The sequence below is a fragment of the Macrotis lagotis genome, chromosome 4 (assembly GCF_037893015.1).
Source record: "Macrotis lagotis isolate mMagLag1 chromosome 4, bilby.v1.9.chrom.fasta, whole genome shotgun sequence".
Classification (NCBI taxonomy): Eukaryota; Metazoa; Chordata; class Mammalia; order Peramelemorphia; family Peramelidae; genus Macrotis; species Macrotis lagotis.
This window is the reverse complement of record NC_133661.1, coordinates 270,972,938-270,985,966: the sequence shown is the minus strand read 5'-3', so window position 1 is coordinate 270,985,966 and position 13,029 is coordinate 270,972,938. Positions and strand designations below refer to the sequence as shown.

General features: G+C 36.9%; 1 protein-coding gene across 4 annotated transcripts in view; it reads right to left on the bottom strand.

Moving 5' to 3' along the window:
• POLE2 (DNA polymerase epsilon 2, accessory subunit) overlaps positions 1–13,029 on the bottom strand; it is a 56,205-nt gene that overhangs the window by 19,325 nt on the left and 23,851 nt on the right. For all 4 annotated transcript variants that reach the window (XM_074236016.1, XM_074236015.1, XM_074236017.1 and 1 more), the window contains 4 exons: positions 11,398–11,453; positions 10,771–10,820; positions 5,230–5,302; positions 814–986 (listed from right to left, as the gene is read on the bottom strand). In XM_074236016.1, the coding sequence (XP_074092117.1) occupies positions 814–986; positions 5,230–5,302; positions 10,771–10,820; positions 11,398–11,453 (352 nt within the window). The remainder of the gene's footprint in view (positions 1–813; positions 987–5,229; positions 5,303–10,770; positions 10,821–11,397; positions 11,454–13,029) is intronic.

Genomic DNA, 13,029 nt, shown 5'->3' with positions numbered 1-13,029 from the left:
TAAAATATGAAAAACTTATCCAAACTGCTATTTTTTAAGGACATTAACAACTATACTTTGCTAAAATCTGGAAAAATAAACGTCAGTACTTTGACACAATAATCCATCATTTCAACAATGCCAGTAGGCATTTCTTTTATCAACAGATATTAATCCTTTTATACTTCGACAGTAGCTTTCATAAGCTGCCTAAATAAAGCTAATAAAAATCTCCAATTTCTGGCCAACCTAAGGCTACTGAATCTCTCTAACTCCAGAAAGGCTATTTCCTAAAGAAGTGACATACACAACAATGCTGTCACTTTCCAGTTTGACAGAACCTGCTTGTCCTCTGATGTAAAAACCCATATCACCATCACTCCATGATGAGACATTACTGCACAACTTTGGGAGAAATTTCTATTATTAGCTTAAAAAAAAGTATTTTTAAAAAATGTTTTATTGGGGCAGCTAGGTGGTGGAGTCGGAACAAAGACAAAGGACTATTAACTTTAATTTAGGGGGGGAAAAAGATATCTTATTGTCTGATCTTGCTATCTCTTATACTTATGTTTCTTCCTTTAGGATATGATAGAGTACCAGCCCTGGAGTCAGGAGGACCTGAGACCTCAGACAAATAATACTAACCTAGCTGTATAACCTTAGGCAAGTCACTTAACCCCACTGCCTTGCAAAAAAACAAAAATAAAGTTTTATTGCTAAATCACTATAAAATGGAATGCTCAAAGAATATATTTTCTAAGGGTTTACAGACTTAAGAAATTAAGCATCAAGATAAGCATTTGTGAATTAAGAACAATGAAAAATACATACCAGAAAACATAACGTGAAGCTTTTCTAATACTTCTACTTGATCCAGCCAAACATCAGACACCAATACAAACATGGTGCCTTCATTCTCTTCTTCCAACTGTTTTAGTTTTGCAGATGCTTTTACAGATGTAGCAGTTGGTCCACCAAAAAAATTTACATTTCCATAGTATGCCCTATGTAATAGAAATAGTATCATCATTTTCTTATTCTTCCCTACTACACTCTAGATCTATTACTTCTTCCCTACTACACCGCTTCATTTAATACTTCACTCTTATTCCAAATGGGGGCTTTCCCAACAATGTATTTCAAGAAAATGTATAGTCTGTAGAAATACAAAGATAAACTAATTTACTGCCTGTACAATTTAAAGGTGCGAAACATTAGAACATTAAAAGTATATATATTTTGTTAAAATGGTGTTCATTTTAAACAATCCTAGGATTACTTTTTTTTAATGCAGTTTTTACTTTGTTGTTACTCTATGCTAGTTTCAAAAGGAATAAAATAATTTTGAAATATAAGAGTATACATTTAAGTTGAGAGATAAAAGAGAAAAGTATCATTTAAAAAGTGGCATGAACATGGGGGCAATGATCAACCTTGATGGACTTGCTCATTCCATCAGTGCAACAATCAGGGACAATTTGGGGCTGTCTGCAATGGGGAATATCATCTGTATACTTAGATAAAGAACTGTGGAGTTGGAACAAAGACAAAGGGCTATTAACTTTAATTTAGGGGGAAAAAAGATATCTTATTGTTTGATCTTTCTATCTCTTATACTTTGTTTCTTCCTTTAGGATACAATTTTTCTCTCATCACATTCATTTTGGATCAATGTATATCATGGAAACAATGTAAAGATGGGCAAATTGCCTTCTGTGGGGGTGGGGGGAAGGAAGTAAGATTAGGAGAAAAATTCTAAAACTCAAAATAAATAAAATCTTTAAGCAAAAAAAAAAAGTGGCAAGCATGAGTTTTGTTTCTTCCTCTATTCTGTATTGCAAAACTTCTCTAGATCAAACCCTAAACTTTTCTCTGCTCTTGTCTCAGGAAGATGAGGCCACCCCTCTTTCTAACAGCTTATTTAACAGCTTGACTCATTAACCTTGCACTTCCTTTTTTTAAATTATCATTTATTTATTCTTATTTTGTACAAATAATGTTTTCGGGTTTTTTTAGGTTTTTGCAAGGCAAATGGGGTTAAGTGGCTTGCCCAAGGCCACCAAATAATGTTTTTTATACATTACTAAAATATTCTTGTGTAAGAGTAAACATAATACCCCCCCAAAAAATATAGACCCACATGAGTGATAAAGGGGAGAGAAAAAAATTCAAATTCAAATTAAGGGGCAGCTAGGTGGCGCAGTGGATAAAGCACCGACCCCAGAGTCAGGAGTACCTGGGTTCAAATCCAGTCTCAGACACTTAATAATTACCTAGCTGTGTGGTCTTGGGCAAGCCACTTAACCCCATTTGCCTTGCAAAAAAAAATTAAAATTAAAAATATAACAATAATAATTGTAGGTATGGCCAGGTGGCACAGTGGATGGAGCACCGGCCCTGGAGCCAGGAGCATCTGAGCCCAAATCCAGCCCAAGACACCCAACAATCACCCAGCTGTGTGACCCTGTGCAAGTCACCCCAACCCCATTGCCCTGCAAAAAAACCACTAAAAACCAAAAAAAGACCCAAAATAAAATAAAATAAAATAGTAATAGTAATAACAATAACAATGATAATAATAACAATGATAATAATAATAATAATAATAGTAGTAGTAGTAGTAGTAGTAGTAGGGGCGGGTGGCTGGGTGGCAGACAAGAGCACTGGCCCTTGGGCCAGGAGCACCTGGGTCCAAATCCGGCCTCAGACACCCAACAATCACCCAGCTGTGTGGCCCCAGGCAAGCCACCCAGCCCCATTTGCCTTGCCACCCACCCCAAAATAATAAAAAATTGTGCTTCAGTCTGTGTTCCAACACCACCAACTTTGTCGTGGGTGGATCACATTCTTTATGATAAGTCTATCAAAAGTTACTTCCATATTTTCCCACTGTTGCCACTGCTGATTGCAACTCCCTCCATTCATACTTCTCCACTACCATGTACTATAGCTTCTATCTCCTTTCACTGTCTCTGCTGTAGGGTAGCTGAGTGGCACAGCAGACAGATCCTCGGCCCTGGGGCCAAGAGGCCCCGAGCCCACATAACACCCCTTAGGCCCAGCATGTACCTGGCCCTATGGTCATAGGCCATACAACCCCAGCCCCTTGCAAAAAGCAAAAAAGAAAATGTGTTATATCTAACCACTCTCCCCCCCATGGTCCATCCTCTCCTCCATCACTCACATCCCCCCCTTCCCCCGTCTCCCTTGTCTCCTTACTACAGATGTCTATACCCTGTTGAGTATATATGCTGTTTCCTCTCTGAGCCACCTCTGATGAGAGCAAGGATTCCCTCACTCCCCCTTGCCCTTTCCATATCATTGCAATAGCTCATTGTAATAAAGAAAAATCTTATTATATGAAATATCTTGGCCTATTCCTCCTCTCCTTTTTCTTTCTCCCATTACATTTCCTTTTTGACATGTTTAGTTTCTCTTTTTCTCTTAGCTCCTTTCTAATGCCTACAAATATGATCAGGCTTCTCCTCTAATTTAAAAATCTTTTTGATTCTGCTATTCCTTTAACTTTTCATGATTAAGGAGAGAACTTATGCCTTATCTTCAATCTTTCATTACTTACTCTTTTTTGGTTTGTTTTGCAAGGAAATGGGGTTAAATGACCTGCCCAAGGTCACACAGCTAGATAATTAAGTCTGAGGCTGGATTTGGACTTAGGTCCTCCTGACTCCAGGGCCCATGATCTACCCACTGTGCCACCTAGTTGCCCCCTTGCTTATTTAACTCTTCAACCGTTTAAAATCTAACTTTTGACTCTACTATTCTAATGAACCTGGTTCTCAAAGGTGGCCAAAGATCTTTTAATGATAGCTTTTTCTTAGTAATCTTTATCATTCATAGTTCACATAGTATATAATGCCACACTTCAAAAATTACAAACCACTTTCCTCACAATAATCCTTTCCTTTTGCAGGGAAGGAAAGTCAGTATATGAAAGATGACTAGCCCAGTCATAAAGATAGTAAATATCTCAAGCAGGCTACCAACATAATTCTCTTGATGACTTTTCCAACTGTACTATATTGCCTTTCAATTTCCCTTATTTGTTATCATCCTCTTCAGTTTTATGCAACTTTTAGTACAGTTGCTCACATTCTACTCCTCAACACTTTCCCTTCATGTGATTTCTCTGAAATTGCTGTCCACCATTCTTTCTTAAGTCTCATTCTTTGGTTCATTATCTGTTTATTGATATAATCTCCCACAATTGGGATATACGCCCTCTTCATTTCAAATTTTTCCTCACCTCTGTTACCAAATACTCTATGAAATGTCTTCCTGGGTGTTATTCTCTATCCCCACTCTTAAATGAAAGCATTCTCTCCCTGCTCAAATTTTCACAGATCATTTTGTCTGGATGTTTCCTTTACTCCATTAGTCTCCACTTTATATTTATCTATGCTTGTCACAATGCTTATCTATGCTTCAGGTTTTCTGAATGCATAGTATTCTCCCCAATGCAAGTACTTTCTTTTTAAATGCCTCTCTACCACTCTAACCACTAAAAGACTACAAGAAACCTCCTATAAAGGTTACATCTGACTTCCTCTGAGTAAAATGAGGGCTCTGGCTGTAAATATATACTATTTTTAAAAAAATTTTATTTAATGGGGTTAAGTGACTTGCCTAAGGTCACACAGCTAGGTAATCAATACAATAATAATTTCAATAATGTTAAAAGTAGACACTTCTATAACACTTAAAAGTCAGCAAAGCACTTGGTATTTATTTTCTCATTTTATCCTCACAACTACCCTCTGAGATAAATGCCACAATAATAATGATACTACTTTACCTTTTCGTAACAACTTATACTTTTCAAGGCTATATTCACATTTATCACCTCATTTGATCCTCTCAATCCCCTAAAGTATGTAGGATAAGTATTTTTATGTCCCTTTTACAAATAAAAAAAAACAAAGCTGGGGTCCAGAAGTTTTTAGGAATTATCTCTGAAACGAAACTAAGTAAGTTTAACTTCCTTTTCTCAAAGATGCAGAAACAGGCCCAAAGGCATTAAATGACTACCCAAGATGACAAAGTTAGGAGGCAGAAATAATGCTAGAACTCAAGTTCACTGGATCCAAAGACTTTTGTACCAGGTGCTAACCTTACATACCTACTACAAAGGTAATGGTAATATGTCTGATAATATCGTGCCTCACATTTGCTAGTGCCAAATTTATAAAATCCACATAGTTGCAGATGGGTCAAAAAATAAATTATTACCTGGTAGTGCTGGAAGGTTCAATGGGAGGAAATCCAAAGGCATTAACATGAAAAATCTGATCTTCAAACCAACCTGAAAAAGGTTATATTAAGCAGACACAATCAGCTGTATTCAAATTGGAAAAAAATAAAATTAAAATAAAGCTGGTCTACATGCTTAAGATCCAAGCCAACTAGGTTTTCCTTCCTCTCCAGGCTGTACTTTCCCCCACAGAGCCTGGTATACCCAGCTTAGCAACCTCTCCCTTCCTTATTTCAGGTTCTTTTTAGGTGTCTTCCCCCATTAGAATGTACATTCCTGGGGCAGCTAGGTGGCACAGTGGATAGAGCACTAGCCCTGGATTCAGGAGGAGCTGAGTTCAAATCTGGTCTCAGACACTTAATAATTACCTAGCTGTGTGACCATAGGCATGTCACTTAACCCCCACTGCCTTGTAGAAAACAAAAAACAAACAAAAAGAATGTATGTTCCTTGAGGGAAGGCTTCCTATTTCACTCTGCTTGTTTTTGCATTCCTAGTGCTTCTCACTATGCCTAATACATATGGAGTGTCAGAAAAACAAACATAAATGTTTGTTGGCTTGTCTTCAACGTAAAAGAGGATTCAGGCAGCTGAGTGGCACAGTGTATAGGATGCTGGACCAGAGTCAGGAAGACCTGATTTGAGATCCAGCGTCAAAGACTGAAATACACAGCTGTATGAGCTTGGGCAAACTGTTTGCTTCAGTTTCCTCATTGGCTAATAAAAGCACTATCTTTCAAATTTGTTCAGAGGAGCAAATGAGAGGATATTTGGTATATGGTAAGTTCTATGTAAGTGTTAGCTCTCATTCTAATAATAATTATTATTTCCCTCCAGAAATACAATGTAACATTTTTAAGGGGAAAAGCTCTTTATCTTATCCTGCAATCTTTTCAAGTTATTATCCTATATCTATTTTCTTTTTCATAGACACACTTCTAAAAAAATCTATATGCACTCTATCTCTATTTCTCAACTCCTACTCACTTCTCAGTCTTTTAGAATCTGCTCTCAAATCCCATACCTCATTTGAAACTGCCCTATCAAAGATTACTGCAATTTGATTCTTCTGTCACTGCTGACTAACCCCATCTTGGTTATTCTTCTCTTGGTTTTTAATGGCACTGATTTTTTTTTTGGTCTTCCTACAATTTGACAGTTCCTACTTAGTATTTTTTGTTCAATCAATCAATTAATCAATAAGCATTTGCTGAGAACCTGCTGTGTCAGGCACTGAAAATATAAAGAAAAAAATGAAACAATCTTTACTTTAAAGGAGTTTGTAATCTACTGGGGGGAAAAGACAACATGGTACATATGTAAAGATTCACACACATATGTACACACATAAACAGTACAAATTTAATAAATAAATGGGAATAAAATACAGAATAGTTAGGGGAGGCACTAGCAATTCAGAAGATCAAGGAAGGCTTAGAGTAGAAGGTGGTGCTTAAACTATATCTTGAAGGAAGTCAGGAATTCTGTGAGTGAAGTTGCAGAATTAGTCCATTCTAGGCATGGAAGAACAGCCACTGCAAAGGCACCAATTTGTGTTGTGTCTTCTTTCTTCAGGCTTTCTCCATGATCTCATAGTCTCCCATCAGTTCAATAATCATTTTTATGCAGATGACACCCCACAAATCTATACATCTAGCCCTAATAGTTCTGCTGAGCTCCAGCCCTATATCACTGACTGCTGAATCCTACCTGCATGTCTCAATGACATTTCATATTCAATATATTCAAAATAGAACCTGTCACCCGCCCCTCAAGTTCCATCCTCTTCCAAATTTCTTTAAAAGGAACCAACATCCTTCTGGTCATATGCAAAAACAATCTTAAAAAAGTCACCATCAGCTCTTTTCTTTACTACTGACCAAAAATCAATCACCAAGTATTGTCAATTTTCTACCTTCACAATTTGTCTCACAGCTTTTATCAGACCACCATTCTAAGTTCAGGTTCTCATCAAATCTCATATGAACTACTGCAACTGCCTCCCAGTTTGGCATTCTCACCTATTCTCCATATAGTTGCCAAAATAACCTTCCTAAAGCACTAGGTCACTCCCTGGCTAGAAAAATCTTGAGTAGTTTCTTATATTCCACCAAGGCAGTTTTATGAACCAGAAGCCTTTTTTGATCTTCTTATTTATTAGTCTTCTTAAATCATCCTACACTGACTTATCTCCCACCCCTAATTAACAGTTAGATTTTCTTTCTTTAGGCTTATTCAGGATTATTTTTCATTTGTTTTTGCAGCTCTGATGCCTGGCACAGTGACTTGTAATAAAGTCTGCACTTAAATGCCTATTGTCTAGACAATGGAACAGAGTTGGAAGGTCAGTCCATTGATCTAATACATCAATACATATAGAGTAAGAACTGCAGATGGCCAATGAGAGGGTCTAGTATATATCAGAAGTTGGAGACCAGTCTGTGAATTCATTGGTTTGGGAATACCTTTCACCAAGGCAGCTGATATGACAGCAGTTCTGAAGAAAGTAACTGAAACTTAGAAGTCAAATAACTTGCCCCTCAACAGTGGGCTGAACATAAGTGAAACTGAACTCAGATCTTTCTGATTCCACATCTAGCACTCAATCCATTAGAGAATCGATTTCTTTGATTTTGGTAAAATTTGCCTGCAAATATTGCTCCTAGGGTTTTCTTCTTTTGGAGTTCATCTACGGCTCAATAAGTTTGTTTTTCTTAGATTGTTATTTAAATTCTCTTTCTTGTTCTGATATTCTGGTAATTTTAGATATTTGCAATGATTCACCATTTAAGTTGATAGTTTTATTAGCAGTGTTGGAGAAAACAGTTTCTAAAAATTTCTTCTAATTCTGTCTCCATTTGTTGTGAATTCTTTTTCATTTCTGATACTGGCAATTTCTTTTTACTTTTTAAAAATCATATCAGCTCATGGTTTTACCTATTTCATTGATTTCCAAAAAAGGTTTAGTTTTATTTATTAATTCAATGATTTTTTTGTTTTTAGCTTTATTCTCTTCTTTTTCAGAATAACTTTGTTTTTAAATTTTATAGGTTTATTTTTTTAGAAAACCAAGAGGGTATTTGTTAATTTTTTTTAAAATTTAGAACAGTTTTATTTAGAGTTTTACAATTTTCCCCCCAATCTTACTTCCCTCCCCTCACCCCCCCACAGAAGGTAGTTTGTTAGTCTTTACATCATTGCCATAGTATGCATGCATTGATCTAAGTTGAATGTGATGAAAGAGAAATCATATCCTTAAGGAAGAAACATAGTATGAGATATAGCAGAATTACATTATAAGACAAAAAGTTTTTTTTTAAATTAAGGGTAATAGTCTTTGGTCTTTGTTCAAACTTCACAATTCTTCCTCAAGGATACAGATGGCATTCTCCATCACAGATAACTCAGAATTGTGCCTGAGTGTTGCCCTGTTGGTATGAGCCAAGTCCATTAAGGCTGATCATTACTCCCATGTTGCTGTTAGGGTGTACAATGTTCTTCTGGTTCTGCTCATCTCACTCAGCATCAGTTCATGCAAATCCCTCCAGGCTTCCCTGAATTCCTATCCCTCCTGATTTCTAATAGAACAATAGTGTTCCATCACATACATATACTACAGTTTGTTAAGCGATTCCCCAATTGATGGACATTCCCTCAGTTTCTATTTCTTTGCCACTACAAAAGAGTTCAGAATAACTTTGAATCCTTTCAATGGACCTTTACTGGATATATTTTTATTGTACTGTGGTCAATAAAGGAGGCACTTAATATTTTTGCATTCCTGCACTAATTATGAGGTTTTTATGCCCTAATACTTGATCAGTTTTTTTTAAATTGTTTTGTGAATTTTACAATTTACAATTACATTGTTTCCATGCTATACATTGTTGATCAGGTTTTTAAAAGATGTCACATGCAGCTTGAGAAATGTGTTTCCTTTCTATTTCCTCTGTAACAGTCAATGACATCAGGGTTCTGAGGGGACAATTGTTTCTATTCCCCTTGTTAGAATATAAAACTTCATCCTTGTAAAATATAGTCCCTTCCAACTGTTCAAATTGGTAAATTATGCTGAAATTATGCCTCTTCTGAATCCTTCAAAGTTTTCATTCAATTCTAGATTTTTATCAGAGTGCCTGGAAGTTCTACATTCTATTAAAGACCCATTTTACCCTCACAGGATTATATAGATTTTGCTGGGTAAATCACCCAGTTGACAGAATAATAGGAGCAGTCTACTGCTTCAACTAGGGAACTTCAACTAGGGACAAACCTGTACTTTTGTTACCCAGGCCCAAACCAGCCTTGGAAGTTGTAAAGACCAGAACAAGCAGGTAAGCAACCAGAAGTCATACTAGATCCAGCTTCTCAGAGGATGCTGAACATTTACATGAAAGAAAACTGGAATGTGAAAGAGAGTGAAATCCAATTAATAGTTCCTTTTTTCCCCTGGATCTTTCCAGATTTTAAACCCTTTAAGAAACCCCTCTCAGGGTGGCAGAGCCAAGATGGCAGCATGAAGGCAGCATTTCCCAGAACCTCTTCCCCCCCAAACTCCAGGAAGTCAACAAATTATGACTCTAGCTGAAATTCAGAAGGGCAGAACCCAGAGAGGGGCTCAGTGATACATTTTCCCAATCCAAGATAACTTAGAAGCTCTGCAGAAAAGGTGTGTTTCACCAGGACCAGGGTTGGAAAAAACTCATGGCTGCAGCTCAGCTCAGCCCAGCTCAGGGATCACTGGCAACAGCTTGACCAGGTTGTGAGAGAACTCTGCTACACCAGAATGAGTGTGGAATGAGGAGCACCAGCCTCAGAGCAGCCCCATGGCAAGAAACTGCAGCGGGAATCTGGGGAAACCAGCCTGCACCTTCAGAGTATAGCCCACAGAGGGTAAGGTGGTCAGGGGAGACAGAGTAAAAATCTCTCTGCTCTCCCTGGGGCAGTACTCTGCTATTTGCCCACACTCAGATCCAGGTTGTAGTTTGGCCTTCCATAGGATAGCAGGGCCCCTCCTCATAGCTCCAGGGCAGAAGAGAGTGATTGTTGTCATCTACATATCAAAGCACAGACAAGAGAGCATATGCCCTTGGAGCAATGGAAGTTTGAATAAGTTAAATTTTGGAAGAAACAGATGGGGCAGTGGATAAAATACTGGCCCAGGAAGTTGGAAGTTCAAATATGGCCTTAGACACTTGACACTTAATAGCTGTGTGACCCTGGATAAGTCACTTAATGCCGATTGCCTCATCCCTCACCCCCCCCCCCCAAAACTGGAGAAAAATATAGTATACATACTATATGTATGTATACACTCTATATATATACTTATATTCAGACCAACAAAATATTATCAATATTTTGTGATATGACCCTAATGAAATCAAAATTTACACATTATTTACTTGAGTTCAAGTTCCCCAGATTCTTATTTTTTCTTATTCAAACTATTTTATGATGCTTTCTTAATTTAATCCACCTAGAATAGTCAGGAGAAAAAAAGTACACTTTTTACTTACCTTCTGCCAAGACAAAGCAGGAGTCTGTATATAAACCACTATGAAACTGGTATTCATTAGTTCAGAAAAATAACCAAATCTCTCTTTGGGGTGATGGTGAATCAGAACTTATGATTTTCCCAGGGAACTTCCAATGTGAAAAATTATCATTAGAGATGTAAATGAACTGTGCAGGTGTCCCTTGCTCCAAAGCCAGTCTATTATGCCATGTCTTCTCAACTAATAAAGGCATCACTAATGGAGATATAACTATGGTCTCAACACAAGTGTAATCAAACTAATTTCAGATACATGTCAAATTCATAATTGTGGATAAACCACAGTCAAAGAAAATTATATGTGTGCATTTGGTACCACATCCTAAGAAGTCTTGCCTTTTCAGGATGATAAATAGAATTCATTTCAGATTAACTTGTTCAGTTTCCCCAGAAAAATTATAGGGTTATAAAGCATATAATATGATATCTTGCTATATCTGTGGACAAAATGATTTTATTCTCTTTTTCTATAGAACTTATACTGATTATCCAGAGAGGTCTTTCTGTGGAAGAAATATATAATTAATTTTCGCAATTCATCAATAAGTTCCTCTGAAAAAATATTGCTTCTTTATACATAAAGGATATGGCTTTACTAAGATTCAGTTGCACTGTTCCTGTAGGATCTTCCAAGAAATATTTCCCCTAAAAATATTAAAAGAAAAAAGTAAAAGTATATGCAAAGATGAATATATAACTGCTTTCTAATAAAAAGTAATAATTATCATCATGTAGTATAAGGGAAATGACATTGGACTAGTAATCCAAACATCTAAGTTAAAATTCCAGATCTGCTACTTTATAAGCCATGAGAGCATGGAAAATTTATTTGATGCTCAATTTCCACATCAATAAAAGAGATAACACTATATTGTCCTGTCTTTACCTCACAAGGCACAAATGAAATAATATATGCAGAAACAACTTGTTCAGTTAATTGTGGCCACCTCTTGATGACCCCATCTGAGGTTTTCTTGGGAGAGAAACTGAACTGGTTTAGATCATTTTACAAATGAGGAATTGAGGTAAACAGGATGAAGTGACTTGTCCAGGGTCATACAGTTAAGTAAGTGTCTGAGACTGGATTTGGACTCAGATAGTTTTCCTGACTGAAGGCCTGGCATTCTATCCCCTGTACCACGTACCTACTAGAAACAACTATAAAGGTAGTATTATTCTTATAATTAATCAAACAAAATTAGCATGCAAAAGCCTATTTTTTACACTTACTGCAATGTCCAATTCATCTCCCCTCAGTACTCTTTGAGGTCATCACCCTCCTTCTTTCCCAATCCTTACCATGTGCTTAACTAATTCAATTCCATTCTGTTCTCTACTCTCAAATCCCTTGGCCCTCTATCAAGATCATGTTTTGTCAAAATCCAAACCTGATGTCCTTTCACTGATCATGTTGTAATTTCACCACTGACTACTTGCTGAAAGTCACTCAAATGGATACACTAAAAATGTATGTTACTTCTATACTATATGTATATATGAAAGATACAAATGTATGCATGTTTATGTATATCCACATATGTAGCGAGAGAGAGAGAGAGAGAGAGAGAGAGAGAGAGAGAGAGAGAGAGAGTGAGTTAGTTCACTGGGTCCACTAAAATGTAGGTTAGGTTATCTACAGTGACCATATACAATTCCAGAGTTGATTCTGATCCTGGATACACTCTCTTTTCTGAACTTTCATGGCACTTTCTCCTAATTGTCCTCCTATACATCTGAAAAGATCTGTTATTTTGTAGGTTCATGATCCATACATCACACACTCTAACCATAGAAATATTGCTAAAATTCTGTCCTGGAGGCCCCCTCTAACTACACTATGTCATTTGGTAACCTCACCAATCAGTTAAAAAGCATTTATTTTAACTATATGCCAGACATTTTGCTAGCCTTGAGGCTACAAAGAGCTCCTACTAGTGTAATTATCACCTCTCTGAAGATGATTCTTAGATCTGTATATCTAGACCTAGTTCCTCTCCTGTTCACTATTTCCAGTTGCCTACTAAGTATTTCAAAGTGCATGTTCTGTAGGCAACATCAAACTAAACATTCCTAAAACTGAATTCATTACCTTCTCCACCCTCAACCCAACCTAGCCCTCTTCTCCCAAACTCTCCCAATTCTATTGAAGACACTACCTTCTTTCCAGTCTCTCATGCTAATAACCTCATTATCCGACTCTTCACTACACATCTCCAAATGT